Source organism: Scomber japonicus, chromosome 13, assembly GCF_027409825.1.
Source record: "Scomber japonicus isolate fScoJap1 chromosome 13, fScoJap1.pri, whole genome shotgun sequence".
Classification (NCBI taxonomy): Eukaryota; Metazoa; Chordata; class Actinopteri; order Scombriformes; family Scombridae; genus Scomber; species Scomber japonicus.
This window is the reverse complement of record NC_070590.1, coordinates 11,037,039-11,062,907: the sequence shown is the minus strand read 5'-3', so window position 1 is coordinate 11,062,907 and position 25,869 is coordinate 11,037,039. Positions and strand designations below refer to the sequence as shown.

Genomic DNA, 25,869 nt, shown 5'->3' with positions numbered 1-25,869 from the left:
TTTTTTACATGATTTAATCAATGGTGGACAAGAGAGATTTCAGGTGACCCCAACACACCCTCAACACACCCCCCATCACCTCAAGCAGCACTACTGGAGGTGGTCAGCTTGTCATGTGTCATTCTAGGGCTGCAATAAAGGACTTTTTCCATTGATTACTGCTTCAATAATAGATTGTCATTAATATAAAGCTGACCATCCAAGAGTTCCAAAAGACCAAGAGGATATGTTTTCTAATTTTGTCTAAAAATCGAAATGATGAATTGCTTCTAATAACTAATGCACTAAAGTTTTTGATTCATTTTCTGTTGATCATTAAATCAACTAATTTCCACAGCACCATTTGGTTTTGACAAAATGAGGCACTCTGCTAAATACTGTTATCAAACTATTCACATATTCACATATTCAGATAATATCAGTGGAATTTGGTGTTGGTGGCAAATGCTTCTCGATTTGTGGCGCAGCTGTAAAACCTATACAGATACTTGGAGTTTTAAAAGTTGCTTCATGAACCTGGAAACAGAATTTGACAATCTCATATTATAGTTAATCATAAAATTGGAATTGTAGAGGTTTAAATTTCCATTTTTCCATGAGCCTTTCCCATCCATGCTAGCTCAAAGTTGAAAGGTAAAAATAATTTGATATGATTGAAAGGTCCAGAATAAGCTGAGACTGTTATGTCAAAGGTAGGGATCTTTCTTATTTAAACAGGGTTATTGGGATTAATTGGGAAGTTAATTAGTCAGCTGGTATTTCAAGTAGAAACCAGTTGAAGCATCAAGAATTTCAACTTTAGAGTCAATCAGTAACATTTTAGAGATAATTAATCCATTATAATTCCTTATAAAACAATCAGCAACTCTCTTTCATTTAAAACCTCAAACATGTCTTTATTATCTTTACTCTCATGATGTTGCTCCCTTCATCTGCATTTGTCTGTTTCTCAGTGTAAAATTCCCTTCCTATCTCTCTCTCTCTCTCTCTCCATCCCTCCCTCGCTCACTCGTTTAATCTCAGTCCAAAAGAAACATGGTGGGAAACCCGAAAACCGAGCAAAGTCCCAGCAGCTCGACGAAGGCCAAACCAGAGATCGCTGCTCCCATCCTTGACTCCTTCCTCCTCCTCCTCCTCCTCTCCTCCCTCCAGCTACTGCATGTGATGCCACTAACATGTGATGCCACTAATATATGCACGCCACGATGCTATCGTATCTCTCTTATTGTGTGACTGTCTGGGGTCTGGCAACCCAGTGCGCAAAAGAAACCTTTAATGTCATTACACAAACAAGCTTTGAAAATATTGGATCAGAAAGCAATAAAATGGAACTATTGTAAAATTGCACTGCAGAACAACATTTGGTCAGTCCTCTTTTCCCAGCTAAAGGCCGACAGACTTAGAATAAAAACATTAACTGATTTTAAAGCTTTTAATACAGATGCAAAACTACAGTTTAAACAAAGGCAAGACTGTTGTGTTTTATCCCTTAAAAGCCAAACCAAGGTCAAGAACTGCTAAATAAGTTGACATTGCATCTAATTTCATTTCATCAAATATAATAATGCCTACATGTATTGTCACTGACGAATACAAGCATACAGAAATCAATAAAAAACAAGCTTTCAACCAATAATTTCATTTCTCATTAAATTCTGTGATTTCTCCTCTGACTAGTTCATGATAAAGCTCAACATCCATCATCAACATATTATACATTACACATAATGATAATATCCATATCATGCAAGACTTTCAGAAATATATCCTTAAGTCCACTTTCCATGACAACAGTTGACTAATGTGCTAGTTTTTGGATTTTTGGAATTTCCTCCACCTTCATTCCCTGATTGATAAGCCTGCAAAGGAAATGATTCAGCCACAACAAGAATATAAATAATCTTCAAACTAAAAATTTAAATAATTTATGATAACATCCTTAAACATTACTGCGGTTTAAGAAGAGATATTTACAAGGCTACTGGTTGAAATGATCATGTGTATTTTAGTTGTCTGTCCTTTTTCTTCGTTATGAATGATTTTCCACTGCAGGTCAGATACGTTAGCAGACAGTAACTTCTCCTCCATAAAGCAGCAAGAGGAAAAAAAAAGGAGATACAGTTGAGCAAGTAAACCTTTCAAATTTTCCACCAACACACAACAAGAGCAACACAGTTAGGGAGGAGCAATGTTTGTGTGTGTGTGTGTGTGTGTGTGTGTGTGTGTGTGTGTGTGTGTGTGTGTGTGTGTGTGTGTGTGTGTGTGTGTGTGTGTGTGTGTGTGTGTGTGTGTATGTGTACGTATGTGCGTTGCTCAGGTGACAATGAGACTCGAGGCCTTTATTTTCCATGGTAAACCACAACAAGCTTAACCTCGCCTAACTGTACACAACAAACACAGGCACACACACACACACACGCACACACAGCTGCACTTCAGAGAAGACCCTTATTGTCAAAAAGCAGTAAAGATTTTGCCCTCAGTTTATTTTTTTGTATAGCAAATATAAAATAGAAGCTTCAAATGAGACTTAAATACACTCATTAGCTCTTCTCAAGTTAAAGCATTAAAAAAGTGCTATACAAATAAAATGTATCATTATTATCATTATTCTTATTCTTATTATTATTATTAATAATAATGTTTCTCTGGCCATTACCACAAACAATGATTGTAATATCCAGTTGACATTTTATGCTCAGTTTCTATGGCATTAAGCAAGAAATTACAAGATAATCATCATCTGAGGTAAAAAAAAAAAAAAAAGAAAAAAAAAAGAAATTGTTAAAGTCATTCATAGTACCATTTACTAAATTATTTGGTTTTAAAAAAAAAAGGTCACACATTTCAGAATGGACACAAGATTTCATGTTCAAGTTCAAAACCAGATGAATCTCTCCCCCCATGCATGCTGCTTGTTGATTAACATCATTACTTGATATATTTCTCATGCTAACAATAATAATAATAATAATAATAATAATGATTATTGAAGGTCTGACTCGTTTGCATGAGGATGTTTTAATCTTGGAATCAAACTAACCGAGAGGCAGTGGGGAGCCTCGAGGGACGTTTGGGGACTTTCTCTCCCTGTGGTGACATTCATAAGAAAAAAAAAAAAAGAAGACAAAAAAAAAAGTAAGTGGAAAATAAAATCAACAGTCTTCTTCCTTGCTTCCTCTAATCAAAACAAAATACCACTGACTTGATGTTTAGCTAATGGATGCTTAATTGAAACCAGTGTTCCCTAAACTGGCCTTGGATTAATGCGACTCTGCGGGGGGATGGACCGGAGCCTTGGATGGCACTCACGCTGCGCCGCTTGTTTGTGACAGTGTCAGAGTTATAGCTGTCTTTAATTGGCAGCATTAAGACGCCCGGGCACATTTTTAAAGAAAAAGCGGAGGAGCAGTTAGAGCGAGAGATGGAGTGAAGGAGAGAGATGAAGGAGGCGAGACAGAGAAAGAGAAGCCTGGGTGGGGTGACAGTCAGCTCGCTCAGCAGCGCGGTGGGGGAGCCAACGAGTCCTCTGGGGTCCTGACAATGGCCTGACCGCGCCTGCTGTAAATCTGCTTCTTGCTAGGAGGGATAATTCAGCGAGGGGATCATAAAAACATCATCGATGGAGTCTGTTTGTCTGAACGCACGTCTGTCTGTCAGAAAAGAGCAAATCCTCCTCCTCTGAGTGAGACAAAGACTCTTATCAATGGCGCCTGTTTCGCAAGAATTATAGCGCGACATCTGCAAGCTTGATGATGATGGATACAAAGTTTAATCAAAACAAATTACTTATTTCTTCATCAATAACTTTGCTTTGGCTTCTTTTGCTGTTCCAACAATAATCAAGTTCATTTGGCCAAATAACGTAAAGCTGGAGATCGTTTCAGCGATGTTACAGAGATGTGCTAAAAGCTTATTTAGTAGCGTATCTTAGTAACAGATACTGACATACATGCTACACACTCTTGGTTTAAAATGAGCACTTTCTAGCTCAGTTACTTACAAGCTGCTTTTCATACTGTACTTTCCCCCCCATTGATTTCTAGTAACCCTGAGGGATGAGTAAAAGCAGCAACTTATAACTCTTTCTCTATATAGAAACTGAAACCTTGGATTTGATTAATATGACTGTTATAGATATTTGTTTTCAACTCTAATCAGTCAGTACAGTCAAATTTCAACACGCTTAAATGTGATGGTTTTTTTCCTCTGAGTGATTTGGGAGTTTGCTAAAGTAACAACCGCTTAAAAAAAAAAAACTGGCCTAACTGCATAAAACAACACACAGAAAAATGCTTTACATGCTGTGACCTCGGTTTACCATTGTTGATGGTGTTTTGATGTGAGTCACTGTGCAAAACACACACGTACGTCTAAGTCTGTGAGCTGAGTCCAAAACACTAACTGTGAGTCCTGCTGAACGGCCCATTTAAAACTGCCTTTTATATATTATTATATTAGAAATGATGCAACCTTTCAAATGCAAATTGATTCTTTGTGAGGTACAAATGAATCCAATTTCAGCTTTTATGAATAATATATAATAAAGCCAATAGAGAGAGATCCACCACTGTGTTCATGTGAAGAGACTTACTTCATAATTCAAATTCAAAAGTTAAAATCCCCCCCTTCATGAGTCACGAATAACGCCATTTGCCGTCTGATATTTCATAAAAGTCCGATGTTAATATATGACAGAAGCTATAAGAGGTGTTCTGTCTTTCTGTGGAGACCAACCAATACAATCTATCAGTCAGATTTTGTCTGTGCCTGCTTTGATTTCCTCTATCAACATCCACTTCCTATTACTGAAAGTTAAAAAAAAAAGAAGAAGAGGATTTTCATGAATTAAAATTAGCCCTGGATTTGTATTGCTTTTCCTTGAGTGCAGTGGTGAAACGGTTAAAGGTGTTCTTAAGGTGTCAGAGTCTGTTTCAACTGAGGCTGTGGTTTTGTTTTACCAGGTGCATAACGCGGTTACAAGCTTCTCATTGTTTACTGCTAACTCCCTTCCGCTACTGCAGTTATCGTCTCCTCCTCCATTGTGCTCTCTCTCTCTCTCTCTCTCTCTCTCTCACACTCCCGCTTTCAATTTCTCTCCGACTGCTTTTTTACTACCACTTTCTCCTCTTTCTCCATCATCTCTCCCTCCATCTGATCAGCCCAATCTGTACACGTCTGATAAATCAGATGAAGTGTTTCTTTTGTTCTTCACTTCCTGCCCACCCACCCACCTACCTCCTCCCTTTCATCTGTCTTTGTGTGTGCATACAGTGTTTCCCACATACATGTCCTGTACTACGTACAACACCTACACCGTCACACGCCCACAAACTGTCACACAGACATACACACACGCACGCACTCATAATACACAACCGCTGCAAACGAAGCACACATTCACGGTTGCTCTAGTTTTTAGTCTGGCTCAGAGAAATGCTCGCACGAGACGTTACACTGAAACACCCTCTCACACACCTAAACACACCCAAAACACTGATTAGAAATGTTTCATGAGCTCCATGTACTTCCTGAAGCATATTAATTGTTGTCTGTCAGTGACTTTGACTCTTGTTTACATTTCACTCCTCCTTCAGCCTCCCTTTCTTCTCCACCCTCGAACCCTCCCTTCCTCTGTCGAGACTACACCCCCCCCCCTCCTCCTTTCCTCAAGGCCACCTCTTCTTCCTCTCCTCTCCATTCCATCGGCCCATCGGTTATGAAATCTTGACGCAATTATCGGGAGCAAACATTTTCTCCACGTCTTTTGTCTTCTCTCTGCATCATAAGATGAAGGCCGGAGGAACAAATACGCTCTCATCGCGTGTCCGTCTGTGTCCGTACATCTCTGGAAACCCTTAGGGGGTTTCTGCCTGTACTGTAGGCCAGCGGAAAAGGTTTCCAGAACCGCAAAATGTGGGGATGGGTGGCTTTCCCCAATCTACAAAAGGGGAGAAACAAAGGTAGGAAATCTATTTGACGCATGGCCGAGCTCCTTTTGAGGAAACCTGTTGAAGAGGGAATTCCTCCCTCTCCTTTTTCTGGCTTAAAAATGACATTAACACATGGACCCAGTGCCAAACCAGACGTGCTTACTGAAAATGAAGAAATAATAGCGGACACGCCTCTGGCAGTACGCTGCCACACATTCACCTTGGGACCAATTTCCTTCCTCCTATGCTCTCCTTCAAAGGCACAATGTCGTCACTTTAACATTGCTGATGTAACTCCTTTAAATCAATAATACCGCCTTAGACAAGTTTAGCATCAACACGCTAAGCAACTGCAAGAGTGCATTGTGGGAAAAACCAGGAAGAGGGTGCTTGTGTTTCCTGTGCAGTTCATTTCCTTGTTCCAAAGTTTGGATCAGGCGTTAATATCTCCAGCTGTGTTAGGGAACTGAATTCAACAGTGAGGAAGTATTACAAGTATTGGGATGTGATGAGAACTTTGATATTTCAGGTAACGCCTTGAATTAGCCAAAAAAACACATTACTGTCATGTGATTACTTTTTCCAGTAATGTGTAGTGTAAGGGATAGGCATGGGATGATAACCGTGTTCAATGTATACCGCGATTTGAAAAAGCCACGATAACCGAAACCGCCAAATTTTCTGTCTTACCGTTCCTAAGGTATGAGCTGTTTATAGTCTGATCAAAGACAGAAAGAGCTGGTCAGAAATCCCTCAGGTTTAGAGTATCACGACCCCTCACACTGTCATTACAGTGTTAAATGAACATGTCTGCCTTTATTTTTCTTCCTTTTAGGAACATTTTTGAGCTGTAATCACAATACCACCATACCGTGAAACCGTGATATTTTTTCTTATGGTTATCATACCGCCAGAATCTCATACCGGCCCATGCCTAGTAAGGGATTACAATTTGAAAATCAGTAATTGTCAAACCATTTTTCATTGGTTTGACATTTTATAGAACAAACAACTAATTGACTAATCAAGAAAACAATCAGCAGATTAAGCGATAATGAAAATACTCGTTAACCCAGCCCTAATTACACTAACTAATCACAGTAACACTCTGTTACAACATTGTTGGGTTTTTGGGAGTTTGATACCACATTTCCACATTGGTTGAACAGGCTGGTTTGTAACATGCTTAGTGCGGAGGTTTGAGGTGTTGGTGGTAGGTTATGTTCTACCAAAAGAGGAGAAATGTGCCTGGTAACCACACAGTGGTCCAATTTACACACTGTGTCTTTTTGCTGCAGGCAAGACACATGAAGCTTTGCCTAGATTTGGTTTAATACAGTCAATAATCATCCACGTTGTTCTGAGTGTATGAACCCCACAGCTTCACGGTGACGGTCACTTCAGCAACACCATTCTTCCCAGAGTTACCAATATTCCCTTTCCTGGTGTGGTGGTGGCGAATGCTCCACAATCACTCTAAGATCTCCCTCAGAGGTGAGATCTGATGACTGCGATGGGACAGAGTATACCATTCACACCGTTTTCATTCTTATCAAACCCTTCAGTGAGGGAGGTAAGATTTGATCGATATCACTCACCCCTACCACACAACCCAATATCTGAAACTTGTTACAGTTCTTAAGCAAAGGCATCCTAATTCAATTGATGGCTTTAAAACTATCAGATATACCCCCGTGTGGTTGTATGCCTCCACAAACCTGTTGAAGGACTTAAAGAAAAAGGTAGTAAATGTATTTTCCTTGTATGTGTTCACATGCTTAGCCAAAAAAAGCAGATTCTGACAGAACATAAAGTTGTAGTCATGACAGTAGACGATGCTTCAGATATAGTTGTTGCTGCAAAGAAGCTACAAATACTAAAATGTGGATGTTTCACACAATCTCCACTTCTGTTCCTCGGTTATGCCGTTGCATAATCGCCAGAAAAATGCTATCGCACAACATTCTGATATCACTATGAAGTTTACCTTTGACCTTTTGCATATAAAAAGGTCATCACTTCATCATTTTATCCTATACGCCATTTGTGTAGAACATAGTCATAACATGCATGAATTCTTGTTTTTTGTTAGGTCAGGTTCAATCTTGAGTCAAAGTGACATTTGTGCAAAATTTGAAGAATTTCCCTCAAGGTGCTCCTTAGACACCACATACACCGATCAGCCTATGTGCCTCTTTAACTCATCTTTCTCTTCATCAAACCTCTCTTTTGTTTTAAAGAGCCCTGAGGTTTTTATTTCAGGCAGGTTGGAGGGTTTTTTTTTTTAATGGTGCTTGTGTGTTGTGTGTGCTTATACTACTATGAGTGTATGTGGGGATGGGACTATTTACTGTATATGAGTTTGTTTCTCTGTGTGATAAGTGTGGGTGTGATCTCTATATTATATATGTTTAAGCACAGTATTAGTGGTGAGTTGGACTTTAGTGCATCCATTTATGTACATATGTATATTTATATATGAATAACGTATGAAGGCTGTTTCCTTCCCCTCACCAGATGAGTATCATATGAGGGAGGATTAGACTACCGTTCCTGTGTGTGTGTGTGTGTGTGTGTGTATGTGTGTGCGCATGTGTGTGTGATCACAGCCATGTGTGCTGGGCTGCTTCATGCGGCTGTGGAGGCTCCAGCTGGTCTGGGCAGAGCCACGGGCACGGGGTGGAGAGGGGTGGAGAGGGGTGGAGGAGGAGGAGAAAGAGGAGGAGGAGGAGGAGGATGGGGTTTGAGTTTCATTTAGTTGACTATTTTTATGCACACTATTTTAATAAAGTGTGCATTAACATGATGATAAAGGTCAGCTGCTGCAGAGGCTGTGGTTTAGTGGGTGAGATGAGTGATCACAGGATATTATCAATTACTAACAACACCCCAAATATAGGTGTTTTTACTCACACCGGATGATGAAATGTTATCTACCAAATGATTTTGTTGATGTTCTGTGTTTGAGTCAGTGATCAGGTAAACACCTCCGTTTGACACCACATCACTGAGATCAAATCTGTAACATGAGACAGGTTAAGAGCCAATCAGCATCAACAAAGATTCATGATAGTAAACTGATTATCTTCAGGTTTTGGATTGTTGGTTGGACGAAATGAGACCTTTAAATAGATCACATTGGACTTTGGGAAAATATGATGATGCATGTTTCACCATTTTCGATGTTATTTTTAGACTAATTAAACAAACAACATAGATTGTAACTCGTTCATTTATGAGCTTTAAGCAGATTGTGTTATCTTGTAAGAATAAGAATAAGCAAAATGCAGAAGTATTACTTTAATTACTGTAAGTATATTAAAGATGAACACCTATTAAAGATTCAGACTCTAGATTGGACATTGTGCTGATTCACTGGTTATTACAGGTATTCCAGTCAAACTACATGGGATTCAAACAATTCACTTTCTCGAAAAATCAACATCAGTCTTAAAAATCTCCCATGACCATGCTTGCATTTGAAGAGTCCTTATGTAGTGCACAGACAATGGAGAGGACAACTGGAGCTAAAAGAGCTGAAATGCATCACTATGTCTGACTTTGAAATTACTGTTGATACACACATAATAAAAACAATCCCAGTTTAAGTGGACCATGATGCCGACAGCTCAGACTGGAACAAGACGTTCCCACCGACTGGACAACACACAAAGCTGCACACGTACAAGAACTGCCATCTTGTTCCAGATCAACACTGCAAACACACAGACATGCACACGAACCCACGACAACATGTGAAGTAAGTCACACTCAGAACTGAGAACACACACACACACACACACACACATGCATCCCTGCGTGTTAACAGGTTATACATTTCCTTACAGGGACAGATGAAAGAAGAAGAGCATATGGCAAAGACCAATATTCATATGTGCTGTTTCCATTTCAGTGGATACATAAATGGAAGTCCAGTCCAGTCACTGAGAAAATATTGAATTGTACGTTTTTCAATTCAAAAATGCTTTGTCAGCATATTTTTAACTGCTCTGCTGCATTAATGTCAAAAACCAAAAATAAAATCTCTAGTACAGCTTTGTATTGTTTAAATCATACTAGTTTCATAGAAGCAGAAATGTGGCGCCATGACCACATTAAAGGGTATAACTACAATATGATTATTTGTTTGATTGATCATCAGAAAACTGATTGTGATTATCAATAGTTAAGGTCCTTTGTTTTAAGCAAACATACCAGACATTTGATGATTTCAGACTCTCAGATTGGAGTATTTGCTGCTTTTGCTTCTAACATGTTTGGGATTTGGCAATCACATTCTGACAAAATAAACATACATGGTGATGTCATGGTGTGAGACTTATTCTTATGATGCTGATGTTACACATGATCTCCTTTGTTTGGAAAGTACGGGCTGATTGTGTGTGTGTGTGTGTGTGTGTGTGTGTGTGTGTGTGTGTGTGTGTGTGTGTGTGTGTGTGTGTGTGTGTGTGTGTGTAAGAGAGAGAGAGAAAGAGACAGAGAGAGAGAGAGTTGTTGTGTGTGGAGTGTAAACCTCGACTAATCTGGTGAGGTAGTGCCTTTTTTTGTGGAAGTGTTAAACGGGCTGATAATTAACAGTAATGAAGAGGAAATGAAACAAGACTTTAATTCCCATAGGTCACATGGTTCCTTTAAAAAAAAAAAACCCTGTCTGACAAACACACAATGTATCTTCACCGGAGTATCACTTGATCTGCTACAAAAACAAAACAACCGTGAACCCTTTAAAAGAAACTGGATTTCCCAGTTTTATGTCAGACCCTGAATCTCCCCTGGTTTTATTTCAATCAAAACAAACATGTTTAAACCACCGGGGATGTTTTTAATAAGACACTATCCATGCAACAACTACTTCAAATACTATTAAACCTACTCTGTGTCTCCACGTGCACGCTGACGGCCAGACGGGCAGACTGTTGGAGCCATTTATTTTGACGCTGCACTTTGAAACTCACACTGACCAGGGCTACAGGAGGGAGGAGGGCTCTGACATGTTTACAGGTTGTTACAGAGCGTGGCACACTAACCTACAAACTCTACGACGTGGGTCTGACAAGCTAAACAAAGCAGCTGCTTCAATAACACAACGTCACAGAGATACAGTATTTTTTTTGAATGGCTTATAGTTACATATTAAATAAAAATGTCTATATTTAAAAGACAGATGACACTTGCAAATGTTTTTGGGGTTTGCATGCTCTACACTCTATTCTCTTTACTGCCACAGCAAGTTGAATAATTGTGGTTTTCCATGAGTTTTAACTTGGGCTGATTCTGAAGCATTATTATAGCAATAACTAAGAACATAAAAAAAAATGTTGATTTGTAAACATAAAAACAGGAAATGATTTGCGTGGTGAACTTCCTGCATGAAATAACATTGGTGCAGCGATTACATTTGAGTGCATCACACTCTGTATGTGTTGTGTGAAGCCATGTTTTCTTTTTTAACTAGCCCTACTGAGATGATATAGGTCAGAACATTGCTTTGTCAGGAATCAATCAGCATGAATTTCAGCTCCAGTAGTATCAGACTTATTAAAGTGGAGCTAAAAACCAATTTTGCAAACTTTTTTTTTTTTTTTTTATTATTGTTTTCCTATTCTCACACAATCAACAAACCATGTGTGTAGTACAAATGAGCGGACACGATGCTGTCGTTGATTAACTACAAGCTGAGAACACACATCTGGGAGCCCTGGATAGCTCTGGTTGAAACCCTGCTCTGTAAACAATGATACAGGAGAAACCCTGTTTGGTTTCGCTCCACAGGCCAATGACTCACCTGTGTGCAAAATGCTGCAACACACACACACACACATACACACACACACACATTGAAGACTCCCCTTCTATTAAAATCTGCATGTCTGGCTCAAATGTAACTTCTCGCTATTTAACTGAAAGTGCCTGTTGATGTAAAACTCAAATCACCCTCGAAAAGTAGATATGCAAAAATGATATGAAATCCACTCTCTTTCTCCCTCCTCTGATTGTCTTTCTTTCTTTCTCTTCTTCATACCCTCCCATCCCAGCAGTAAAACAACTTGTATACACAGCATATAAAGAGAGAGAGAGAGAGAGAGAGAGAGAGAGAGAGAGAGAGAGAGAGAGAGAGAGAGAGAGAGAGAGAGAGAGAGAGAGAGAGAGAGAGAGAGAGAGAGAGAGAGAGAGAGAGAGACAGAGAGAGAGAGAGAGAGAGAGAGAGAGAGAGAGAGCACCAGTGAAGTGAAGGAAAAAGAAACCCATAAAAATGCCCCGTCAGACTGTCTGGAGCAGATGTTACGGCACTGTGCTCCTTCTCAAACATGTCAGAAGATGTCTCATTTACAATTCATTTTTTAACTTTTGAAATAAACTCCACTTATCATTCCCTTGTCGATTCATTAAAAGAGTCTTTTCTTTGGGAGTCTGCTCCTTTAAGGCACAGCAGATTACTCTGCAGCATGGAAATGGATGGTGACCGCTAAAAATGAAGCTGGAGCTCATTTCAGAGGCTGATGGTGGCAAAAATTAAAGGCTGATGGAAAAAATGCATCCTCCAACATTTTTGACCTCTAGCATCCTCTTGGTGACAGGAAGCGTGGGAGGGATTATGGGAAATGTGGTCTTAATTTAGAGAAACACTTGTATTAATGGTAACACATGGAGGTTACCAACCGTCTCCATCGCTGCTTGTTGGGTTTTTTCCTTGAACAGAGTAGCACAATTAATTCAATGTAGTTTTTTTATTTTTTGACTGAATGTGTAAAAAAGAAAAAAAAGAAAAAGAGAGTTAATAATACCAATCAAACAAACCCACACTTCCTCTGCCAACACCTGTGTCTTTTACTGCTCTACCGTTTCCCCTCGGTTGCACCTTCCCTCTTTTTCCGGAAAGAAATAAGTGGATGAATAATTACAGGTATAAACACCTCGGGGCCATCTGAAAGGGTTTTTTTTTTCTTCTTCTTCTTCTGATATTCTTTTTAAACATTTCCGCCTCTTGAAATAGTCCCTCTGAACAGTTTCTCCTTAGGTGCCTTCACAGCCCGCTACTTCAAAGCCAGCGGGGCGATGAGGACTCTCTTATGGTCATTTGTATTTTAATCTCCCCCTCCCCCGCCCCCCCTTCCCCTTACTCTTTACCTCTCTAGCCCTCCCTCTTTAAGCTCTCTCTCTCTATACAGTCTATATATCTGTCTCTATCTATTTTGATCTAGTAGTCATATTTCCTGTCTCTTTCTCTTCGAAGCAGCTGGGGCCCTCAGTCTACCTGAGACAGACTGAACATGTTAACCTGTGAGCAAAAAGCCCCCTGCTCCCCTCACCACACACACACACATACATACACACAAACACACCTAGTTATTTAGTAATTATCTTTACGTTTGTGATGTTTCTCACTGCAGCAAAAAGCCCTGATTTAGGATTTTCCCCCACTGGAAATAAATTCAGCAACCTGTCAACAGTTTTCCACGTCTTCCTTCATGTCAACGACTAAACTTGGCATGTTTCAGAGTATGTAAGACATCAGAAGCATCATTGTGTTTTTCTCCTGATCTTGTCAGGTCAGGAAATCATTGAGCAATTTTGCATTTTACAAAACTGAAGATATTTAATTTCTCTCAAATAAACAACCTTTGAAGTCATATGAAGGATAACGATACAGAAACCTTACTCCTGCAGGGCATCTCCAGGGTTTAAAATTCTATTAGGATCTGATCTCTTGCTATTAATATAATACATACAGAATAAACCAACTATTTTAAACATTACACATGACGTGAATGAGGAAACTTCTCCTCTTCTCTTGTGATCCCAACACAACAACAACAACAACAACAACAACAACAAAAAAGGGATTTTGCATGTTTGGCTGAGAGCAATATTAGAGATTTGTCGTCCAATCATCATCCTCCTTTCACTCAATAATCTTAGACTTTATACATCTATAATCTAGCACTTACATGCATTTCAACAATGGCAAGTTAAGACTCTGCCAGTCCCCATAGCGCTCTTACTTATAGCTCAACCATTGATAGCTTGTTAAATCACTTTTTTGACTTGGACAATATGAAGAATTGGATAAGTGTTACTTGACACTGGTTCTTCATTTTTAAGAAAAACTATTGTCAAACAACACCTTTGGAGATGCGAGGTTTTCATCCGACAGAAGCTTTGCTGCCTGCTAGTGAAAGCTGCTTTTCTTTTAGGCCTCTTAAATCCGAGCGGCGGGGTCCTTATCGTAGCCAGTCAGAGGCAGGGAGGCCTCAGTGCTGCTCATCCCAGCCCCTGGGTCTGTATGAAGGGGGGGGGATTATGGAGGCCTCAGCCTGTGTTGCTGCCATTGTTTACCAAGAGACTAGGGACTGGCTGAACAACCCCCCTGTCAACACAGCAATACAATGGGAAACAAGGAAGTGGCAAGATCCTAGAGACTTGCACACACACATGCCATTCCCTTGATCTTGGAGGATCGCACTCGTATTATTTGGGAGATACAAGGAGGAGGAAAAAGGGGACGGCGAGGGGTGCTTGTTAGCATGAGCGGCTGATGTTTGAATGGATACAAGGAGGAGGCATGATGAAAAAGTTTATGGGCTGAACACTTTACAACCCCCCCCCCAAAATACAAGAGGCTGTCAGTAAAACTTTTATTTCCTAGCATGATCAGAAAATTCTGACATCACTAGTTTGGTTTAGAGAATGTCATGGAGGGACATTTTGAAAGCCGAGATGCTTCAAAAGTCTTCAAAAAGTTTAACCCCTACCTTTCCCAAACATGTCAACTGCCTCTCAACACTCTTCCTGTCAATTTTATAATTTCAGTGTGTGACATGAAATGTGAAATGAGCAGGAAATTCCCCCAAACTAGACGACGACGCTTGCTCTTCATACGTTTACAGCAGTTGAACTTGTAAATTCCAGTGACTAAGTTTACATGTTTTCAAACAAACTTTTTTTTTTTTTTACTGTTATCCCAAATGAAGCGGTTAATACAGTAAGCCCGTCAGAAGGTGTCCAGGAACAGTGAGTGGGAAAGCGTTTTAGAGCGGCATGTTGTCTTCAGAGCTTGTTGACGTCTTTTGTGTGACCACAGCTTCCACATCATAGGTAGTTTCACAGCCTCTCTGACAATGAACAGCACACAGCCAAGAAAAAAAAAAAAATCAGATGAAGCTTGAGCACAATGCATCACATTAAGTCTTAGTTTTTGTCATTTTCGGGTTTAAAAAAAAAAAAAAAAAAGGCAAAATCTGCTTTTACCGCAAACAAGCTAAAGCTGCTCTGAATGCAAACTTAAAAATCCAAAAAACGAAACATAACACGCGAACAGACACACTGAGGAGAGGTACAGGAAAAGCTGATTGATTGAAATCTAGTCGAAATACTTGCCTTATTAAAATTTAACCACTAACCACCAGTTACTCCTTTCCTGTGAGTCATTGGCCACTTCAGAAAAATTTGAAGCCCTTGTTTTTGTTTTGGTGGGTGGGTCGCCCACTAAGTTTCAACCCACCAATCTCCATTACCAAACTGGCAACAACGACTTCTTCTACAACTTTATTTTAAACCTGCAGTCACCTATTTCTATCTGAAACCCACTATCCACTATAGCATTACTGTGGTGGCCCTTCACATTAAAAGCATCCACCAGCTTCCACCAGCATCACTTTCAAAGGCTTTTATTGTGAAGCAGGTGCAGGAAGTGCAACTTCTGGAGGTGTTCACTACACAGTGGTCTACAGTAAGATGTGGAAATGTTTCTGCACTTTTTTTGATGACTGATTAAACTTTAAATATTAATAAGGGAGGAACAGTCAAAACGGAGAGTGTGAGGCAGGGGTGCAGCAGACAGGAGCCCACACAGAATACACTCATGTGTTAAGTTGGATCTGTTCAAATCTATTAATTTCTAGAAAAGTCTGCCTCCTATTAATAAGTATTACCACACATTAACATCAGAAATTGAAGGGGAAACACTGCTCTTAGTCATCTCTGCCAACACATACATCATTTTTTAAAAAGTCTGGTCATGGGATTAATACCAAAACCCACAAAAGAGCAGTAAGACATTTCCTCTTCATCCATCCGTTTGTCTTCTCTTTCTTCTATCTACTTCTACTCTTTCCACTTTCTATGAAACCCTCCTTACAAACCATCATCGAGCATTAACCAAAAAGCAGCTCATGACACTTTAATAATGTTGCAGAAGAGCAGCATATTGAAATGTGTGTTTTCTCAGCTATACAGCACGGCATTCCTGAGCTGGTTAGAGACTCAATAGTTTGTCCAAAACCACATCAGCGGGACAGATGCTTCCCGACAACCAGGTTCTCCATTCATTCATTCACCCTTGTGGCTCAAAAATCAATGGGAACTCTTGAGCTTTGTCACTTCTCCTCCTATCACCTCCTCCTACTTATATGGTTCAAGAAGTACCGTCAAATAATCTTAGAGAATAAAAACAAATAATGAAGCAGCGACAGGAAGTTGTTCACATTACGTCACACACACACATACAGAACCCAGCTAAGATGATGACAAACCACATAAAAAACTAAAAAGAGTAATGGAAGATGGGAAAGGAAGAGAGTGGAGAAAGATGGGTGGATGCTGAAGAGAGAGAAAAACACTCCAGTTTTTTTTTGCTGTTGCCAATTTCTCCTCCGCTGGGGTTTGACTCCTCAAGACGACAAAGACTCATGATCCCTTCAAAAACAGTCTGCTGGTAATCCACAGCATTATACACACACACACACAAACAGCCAGCAAAGGTCTCACACACTAGCTACACACACACACACACACAGACACACACACACACACACCCAGCAAACATTAGCGCACAAAACACACCATGAACCCTGCATAAAAACACAAGCCTGAGGAAACAAACTTGAGGAGAAAACATGCAGATGAAGACACACAAAGCATGCCAAAACCTTAGATACATACAAATTACTTAGTGTAATGAACTTGAACAGCAACACACACACACACACACAGACACACAGACACACACACACAATATGCACTGTCTTACACACTCCGGATAAAGCTTTATCCAAAGACAACAAGCTGAGGGAGTTTAGTCCTATCTCTGAATCCCACAAATCTCCTTCTTTGGCCACTTCCTCTGAAAGGACGGCTGATATCTACATTAATATAACAACAGTGAAATGTCCCATGAAATGCTGTAATAGGAGCATTATCTCTGAATGGGATAAGGAGGAGAATCTGTGCAGAAAATGTGCAGTGGCTTTATAAAAGATGGCTTCTCAACAGAGATTAGAAGCTTTTTTTTTCTCTCCTCCTTTCATATGAGATGTTAACATTAATACCAGAACAATAAGAGATTTGATTTATCCGTGTGGAGAGGAAGAGGAACGTCCCAGTAGTCAATCTAGCTGGTGTGAACTGGAAGAATGTATAAATCTTCATTGAATAACAGCAGCTTTGGGTATGTGCTCTTCTTCTATGAAATATAAATGTGACCTCCGAGTGTCGGGGTGGGACAGGTTATCATTCTAACCTCCCGCAAAAGTTAAACTAATCTAATAAAAAAACTGAAAGAAACATGGAATTAATAGATTAGTACCCATCATGCACAGTGAGAGATAAAGCCACATGGTTCACTCTGATGAGGAGAGGGAAACACAGAAAGACAAATATTACAATTAACATCTGACTTTCAGTACACTTAGCTGATGCTCTCACAATGACTTCAACAGGTTACGTGAGTTTACGGGAACACACTAAGGTTTTCAGAAACTGCTCTTAATGTTGTTTGATCAACTTAACATGTGACAGCAGTAAGTTTCCCACTTAAATACTAGACTATCACAATCAGAGCTTCTCAACAAACAAGAACAATGTGCCACTTTTTTTTCAATAGAAACTGATAAAATAAAAAAATAAGAGCTGCATCTGTTTTCATTATCCATTAATCTACTGAGAGATTAAACAGTTGACACCATCATACAAAAACATCAGAGAAACTGCCTGCTCACAATGTCCCACAGCCAAAGGTGACGTGTCTTCAGATGTTTGTTTGACCAACAATCCAAAAACCCAAAAGATATCAGATTTCATATAAAATCTTTGAGATCACATTTGAGAAGCTGGAGAATGTCTGAGCTTTTTATAATAGTGTTCTGTCAACCTATTTATATTTACCTACTTATTATTCCAGCAGTAAACAGAGTAAAACACTTGTTAGCAGTAATAGAATAAACTATTTCTCATCTGAAAAGCTTGATTAGAGATATATTTGACTTTTATGTATTTCCAAATGCAGCACATACAATCAGAGTGAGTGGTTATTTGTTAAATAATAAAACATAAATCTTCTTATCTTGAAAAATGCTTTCCTACAGCATGACACAGACACACACACACACACACACACACACACACACACACACACACACACACACACAGCATTAATCATCTGCTAAGGACAGATGGATGATTTGGTCTCTACATTCTTATTACTGAATAAACAAGTTAACCAAGAAGGCCGACATGCTCACTATTAGTGTGACTATGAAGTGAATCATCACAATGCCAAATATTCATTGCTTTCAGCTCTTCCAAAGCAATTCTTTGCTGCTTCTGTCTGTTTTCCATTGAGGGTTAGATGTAATATCTTTGTACTGTTTGTCAGATGAATAAAAAAAAAAAAGCAATCTGAAAACATCTCCTTGAGCTCTGGGAAAGTGTGATGAGCATTTTTCACATATATTTTACAAACTGAATAATCGCAGTGAATAAAATAATCATCTTCCAAGAATTGCCATTATTAGAAAGAACTAGTATTAAAAGAGTGAAACTTTTCACATCCATAATGCCGGCACAGAAGGACAGCAGACACACACACACACACACACGAACACACACACACACACACACACACACACGAGACGTAACATGTGTCGCCTTGTCCCGCATTAACACCATAACACTAGAAAAACACCAGACAGCTCTCTTTTTTTTCTGTCAGTCTCCCCAGACCTATAGTTTCCGATCCATCTCTTCTATCCATAATCACCCCCCCAACAACCCTCAATCCCCCCCCCCCCTACCATCCCTCTACTCCCTAAACCACTACTCTCAACCCTTTCAAGTGGCAGGTAGACGGGGGCCTGATATGCCGCTACCGCCTTACAACCAGCGGGCTAATTACAAGGGAAGGCAGCAACAAGTGAGCATTGTGTGGAGTCTCCAAGACACACAGGGAGGTGAAGGGGGGGGTGGTGGTGGTGAGGGGGGTGGGGGGGGAAGAAAGTGCTCTTTATCTTACCACCACCAGTGCCCCCCCCCCTCTCTCTCTTTCCACCCCACCCTCAACAAAAACAATCTCTGAGAGGCTTTGCGGTTGGCACTCCAGGATTGGAGAAGAGAAGAGGAAAAAAAGAAGAGAAGAAGAAGAAGAAGAAGAAGAAGAGAAGCGTGTAAGCGGGGAGACACACTGATGAGCGACACATACCATCACACTTTCTCACCGTGTTTGTCTAACACGACGCCGGATGCGCTGTATTATGCAACGATGAGTATTAAGATGCTTAAGGAAATATGCACTCTCGTACAAGTGCCTCATTCAATGATGTTCTAAATCACTGTGTGTGTGTGTGTGTGTAGGTTTATGAAGAACAGACTTTGGGGAAGTACGGTGTCCTGTGAGGCACTAATATGCATGTTCTATGTGCCTCTATATGTATGGGCCTCTTTCGTAAACCATTAGCAGAGCTGCTGTTGTGTCAGATTTTCTTTCCAAAAAAAAAACCAAAAAAACAAAAGTCAACATTTTTTCCTGGTGACACATTTTTTCTAGAAGTTTCTAAAAAGATAGGGGAATAAATATGTCAAAACATGCATAAACCATTTCCTCTACTATTGTTTTTAAGCTCTATTAGATAACATTTAAACTTTCCTGAGAGTGTACCACTGTGGTTGAGCAAAGAACTTTCACAGGAGGCCATGACTTTTAAAATGAAAGCTTATGTTACCATTAACCACAAAGAAAATGTTGGGAACTTAGGGGTATTTTCAGAGGAATCATTTCACTAGTAGATCACCTGTAACAATAGTCAGCATTTTTTGACCCTTAAATGACCCTTTTAAAAATCCCCCCCCCAGCCCTCCTTGACCAACTTGCTGGGTATAAAAAAAAAAAAACACTCAAGGTGTGATTAGAAAATCCAAAATCTGGCCCATAAAGCAGATTTTGTGATACAGCAGATTCCTCAGTCACTTGTGCCTCAATATGAGATCAGCCTAGAGCACATGTGATCTCACAAACAGGCATCTCTGCTGTTTAGCAACGTCTTGTCTGCTAGAGCAGGGGGTTAATTCAGGCAACAGGATTACACAGCACGTGAAAAATGAATTAGGCACAACTGCTGATGTTTGGTGCAATTAGTCAGCCTATCCATGGATATTGGTTCTTATGGGTTGACTTGAAGGGATTTTCTGATTAATTTTTTAGGGCTGTCTGGCTGGCTGGTTGGATGAGTGATACTGAATACTTGAAATCCCTCCACGATCCCTTTTTCTGATGTTTGTTTTAGCGGTTTAACACTCAGAACAGCTATTAAGGCAGCGACAAACCTCTTGTCACTCACGCACGGCAACAAAAACAGATGGGGGGGGGGGGGGAGCGTCATGTGAAGCGGGTTCAACGATGACGACATCAATCATATTCCAACTTCAGAAAAAAATAAAAAAAGAAGGCATAAACAAAAACAAGCTCCGTTGCTGCGTTTCCCCCTCATGAGGCTCCAGCGCTTTGATTTCATTTCACTCTGTTTTAAATACCGCTTTATTTTATATGGGAGTTGTTGGGGGGGAAGATGGGAGGAGGGGGGGAGGAGGGGAAGGGTGGGGGGGTGGGGGGGGATACAGCTCAGTTCAAAGCCAAATCGGAACACATGTAAAGTTTGTGACTGATTTGCAGTGCCGCAACTGATCTAACACTGAAGGAGCCTCTTTTTTTTTTTTTTTTTTCTCTCCCTGAACCTAAATCGAACTCCACTGCATCAGACTACAAGCAGCATGCTCACGTATTGGTGCTGGAATAAAGTGATTGTTTCTGCTTAGCAATTTGAAGGGAGGAGGGAGGCGTGTCTTGCACTTAATTGACAGAGCTGTATGTTATTATTATAGATCTGTCTCATGACTGCTGCTCAATACATGGGTTTTTTTTTTTAGGCAGTATCAATCCCTTATTATTACATTTAAAGTCGCATAACTGCAAAAAAACACAAATATAAATAAAGTATTAAAAAAAATATGGAAAAAAACAGCAGGTACGTAACTGAGTTATCAACAGATGAGCTATTTAAAGAACAGCAGAGTGCTACAAATGGGTTTATATTAAGCTAAATAGTAAATAATGTGTTTATAATGACTATAATTAAGGCCATATATGCTCACTGCTTCTAACACCACTGATTGTTAGGCTGCTAGTCTACTGGACAATATGCACAAAAAATTATATACAAATAATAAAAAGGGAAAAAAGAAAATATTCATGCCTTTATCCCAAAAAGACCCAATAAACATTAAGACTTCAACCGTCTGATGAAGCTTTAGCCACCAGGCTTCAAACATGTCCATCCCTTACACTGGGTTTCTTTTCTCTGAGTTGCTACTATTGCAAAAGCATCACCACCAACACTAACAATTATTTAAAAAGAACATCAAATAAAAAGCCAGATACCCTCCAGACGCACTAAACCACGTGATTAACGTTTGGACTTGAAACCAAAGAATACAAATAGCATCTAAAGTGCACAAACTTCCACTCAAAGTCCAAAGAGAGACTTTTACTTTGGTGGATATTGAAGACCTCTGATTGCTTTCAGCTACTGACACAAGAAAGCATGAGGAGAGAAAACAGTGAGCGGTGCACTGGAGCCAGCAGCAGAAGAGTAGAGAAGTGGACTTACAGATGGTGAAACCGAGCTGTTGGGGAGGTAGGGGTCGGGCAGCATCAGGAACGGATACCCCGGGTACGCCGGCGTCTTGTACATGCCTCCATCCTGCTTCGACACTGAGGTCAGATGATAAATAAGAAAAGAAAGTTAGAAACCTATTTGTAATGTTAGTTAGTAGCAGCTGACACTTTCTACCAAAACTCTTCAGGTTTGGAGTGGACGAGACTCAATAAGGATTCAACAGATGATTTAAATAATTAATAGTTAATTTAAACTAATAAAGAAGAGAGGACTATGGGAAAAACACATTATTCACATCCTGTACTTTTAGAATGAAAATGAAAAAAATGACTAAAATGAAAAAATAATACTTACTCCCACTATTTCACTAAAACTTTTATCTATGTATCTCTGAGCAAAAAAAAGGAAAAACCTGAAATAAATAAACGTGCATACAAAGTAGGTCAACTATTTACAAGTGTTCTAGTTACTACATGTTATATCCTCGTATGAGCGCAGACTACAATACTTGAGACAAACGCGTTACAACCGTCACCTTGCCTTAGAGGCGTGATCTCCTTTAGCCTATGTGTTAATTTATCTCTCACCACCACCCATATTAAGCATCACAGGCCTCTCTGTGGGTCAAGCTATAACTAGATTATACCTGGTCTGTAGGCTATAACACACACACTGACAAACAGGCCTTTATCATTTACTTTTTTTTTTTTCCAGTCTAACCATTTTGTCATTGCCGAGCTCTTTCGAAAAGGTGCCAAAAAACTTTTCACGTGGCCCGGAACTCAATTGACAGAATCATCATCGAAATCATCACGCAATCAGCATCGGAGTGATCCGTGGGCATCACTTTGTCTTGAAGATGTTTTTGAAACCGCAAATCCACATTTGATGAAGGATTTTTTGCTCAAACGAACACCACGTCAGAGCATTTTTTCCCTTTTAGAAGTGATTGAAATGAGTTGCACAACTGAGTGCAGCCTGCAGTACTGCACCTATAATTAAAACTGTCGTGTATACATTCTTTAAATGTGCCTTCTTCTTTTTCCAGAGAAATCGCTCTGTGTTTTTGTGCGGCAACTGTTTAAAAAAAAAAAAAAGAAAGTAAAGCTAAAACCTCTAAAAAGGACCCTGTTTGACCCCACTTTTGGCAAAAGTTACACTACAAAAAAAAAGAAAAGCCTCACCATGTCAACCGTTTAGTGTTTGAGTGTAAAACATGTAATATGAAACGTACCCAAACACAACTGGACAGTATCAAGAAAACATTTTTATACATGTTGCTTTATAGGAGTGCAAAAGATGAAATAGCCACATTTTAAAAGGCTCCAAGCAACCATGTTTCACAACCTAATTTTCTTAAGCTGGACATTTAAACCAAGTGATTTCCACTTAAATCTCTTGAAAATCTCTTGAAGCCTTGCTGATGTGAACCAGACACAGAGGAAACACCTCCCCACTAAAGATGTGATAGATGTTTAAGAGATAAAAACCAGAGAGAAACATGATGAAGGCAAACCATGGGCATTTTTTTGCAGTGTACACCTGAAAACAAACTCTTTGAAGTTGAAACTGTAATGCAGCAACACGTGTCCCCGTGACCGAAATGCTCCTTTACTTTGACACAGCAGGGGGGGTGGAAGGAGGGGGGGGGCTTTATCGCTTCTCAGCTGTTTTTCAGAGATAGTATTGGCTACTCAAACCGGATGAGAGCGACTGTGAGGTGTGTGTGTGTGTGTGTGTGTGTGTGTGTGTGTGTGTGTGTGTGTATTCTTACCACCATCGAGATGCTCCCGGTGTTTCTCTGGGAAGCCCCTCTGCTCGCCTTGCTGTCCCCGTCTGACCGCCTGGAAAGGACCAAGAAACACAAATGATCCAAACTAAAAAAATAAAAGAAAATAAAGAAAAAAAAAGAAAGGGCGATGCACCTTGATGACAACGAACTACAACGAGTGTCCCAGAGAGACTTTACACTAAACTCATGGTGTGTTTTTTTTTTGCTCACCTATAGCCTATGATATGGCATCCCTGTCCTGCAGTAAAACCTCTGGCACACATCTGGGCAACTGTAACCCTGAAGGCTTTTTGGAGTGTGTGTTTTTTTTTGTTTCATTCAACGCTTGTGAGCAGCGTGTAAAATAAAACACTCTCTCTCTCTCTTTTCCTCACACACACACTCACTCTCTGTGTCTATGTTATGTACACACACACACACACACACACACACACACACACACATACACACTCTCTCCGTGCCACCTACCGCTGCGTTCGGACTTTGATTTATTTCCGACTCGTTCACCAGAGAGGACTTGAGGTCGGCCAGGTCTCTCTCCGTAAACGCATTTTCTTGGATTTTCTCCTCTTGCTCTCCTTCGTCTTTGAACGCTATCATCTCATCATTCGCTCCCAGGTCGTCCCCTCCGCCGCTACTGAGCTGAGGCATGTCGACTTCTCCCCCCCACCAGCGATATTAACACACTTTTCAAAAAAAATTGTGTATGTCACCAAAAAAAAAGGGAAGAAAAAAAAAGTAGAAATAAAGAAAAAGAAAGACTTTTTTTACGGTTAAATCTCCTCAGTGTACGGCGCCTCCAAAAAGTGCAGAAACCCCCACCACATGCAACAAAAAAAGTTGAACTGTGGCGTCCCCCGGCTGGCTGGTAGAGGACTAATGTTTCCCTACTACAGCAAACAGCTCATTTGAGCCCAAGACAAGGCGAGGACTCCCGACATCAAAGGGCGCCGACCGGATGATTGACAGGTCCGATGACTTGTTGGGGGGTTGTACGATTGTTTCGGCAGAGGGTTGAGCCTCTTAAAGAGACATCACCTCCATGAGCTCGGCTGCGTAGGCATTATTCATGACTTCCAGGGGCGAATTCACACCATCCACGGTCCTCTGGCTGCTAAGAGTGTGCAGTGTCTGGACACCAAGACTTCCCCAAAAGTCAAATATTAAGGCATGTGGATGGATTATGAGAAAAAATCTTGACTTTTGTTCAGTGCTGTGTTGATTGTATTTACTTGCTCTAGTTTCAGGAAGCAGAGTTACTGTGTGTGCACCATTTTCTTCATTATTTCTCAAAGCAGTTGCAGCCATTTTTTTATTCATTTCACTTCATTTTCATGCACATTTTATTTCGTATTTGCTGATATATGAGATGATTATTACTACCTCATTACTTTGGGGTTCAGCTATAATCCTAAAGTCAAGTTTGCACAGAATTTGCACCTTTTTTTCTCTTATTTTTGCCATTAAAATTACAATGATCTACTTCAAGGAGCTAAAATTAATTTTTACATGAAACTGTGAAAAAATTGTTTTTTCCCCCTCTATATGGATTCACCTCATTATTTTTCATGATGCCCTTCTCCAATGCATTTTGGTCCATGCTGATCCCAAAATGAGCTTTAAATAATTCACAAAAAAGATATAAACTTTATTTTTGACCTTTACGATTTTCATCTTGAGTGCTTCTATTTTGCAATCATATACTTTGAATTTGGAATATTATCAGCACGCACACATGAAATATTAAATATATCAATAAACACACACAAATCAAAAAAAGCATGTGGGGGTGATAAAGTGCAAATCTTTTAAAAACATGCATTCGCTTCTATACTTGTATCAAATGTTTTTTTTAGCTGATGACAACATGTAATATTTGGGTCATCATGTAAAAGTGATAGAGCATAACACAGCAACACAACACAACTTTACTTTCACTTTTTATGTGTTGTTTACTAAAGAGAGACCTCTGACTGCACTGACTTCTGTGATGGAAACAGCTTCTTCTTCTTATGAGTGAAACCTGCCTGGTCTTTTTTTTTCATTCACATAAAACACATAAACACATGTCTTGTCTCCTTCTCTAAATTCAAATAACATACATCTAAAGAAAACAAATGTAGCCTAACCACATTGTTATTGCTGAAAATGCCAAAGATGGAACTGCTGGGGTTTTAGC

At 39.8% G+C, this 25,869-nt stretch overlaps 1 protein-coding gene across 9 annotated transcripts in view; it reads right to left on the bottom strand.

The window, feature by feature from the left end:
• tcf7 (transcription factor 7) overlaps nt 1-24,634 on the bottom strand; it is a 77,937-nt gene extending 53,303 nt beyond the window's left edge. For all 9 annotated transcript variants that reach the window (XM_053332384.1, XM_053332376.1, XM_053332378.1 and 6 more), the window contains exons 1-3: nt 24,159-24,634; nt 23,673-23,742; nt 21,890-21,993 (exon numbers count right to left, since the gene is read on the bottom strand). In XM_053332384.1, the coding sequence (XP_053188359.1) occupies nt 21,890-21,993; nt 23,673-23,742; nt 24,159-24,341 (357 nt within the window). In that variant the 5' untranslated portion in view covers nt 24,342-24,634. The remainder of the gene's footprint in view (nt 1-21,889; nt 21,994-23,672; nt 23,743-24,158) is intronic.
• Nucleotides 24,635-25,869: the final 1,235 nt, after the last annotated feature.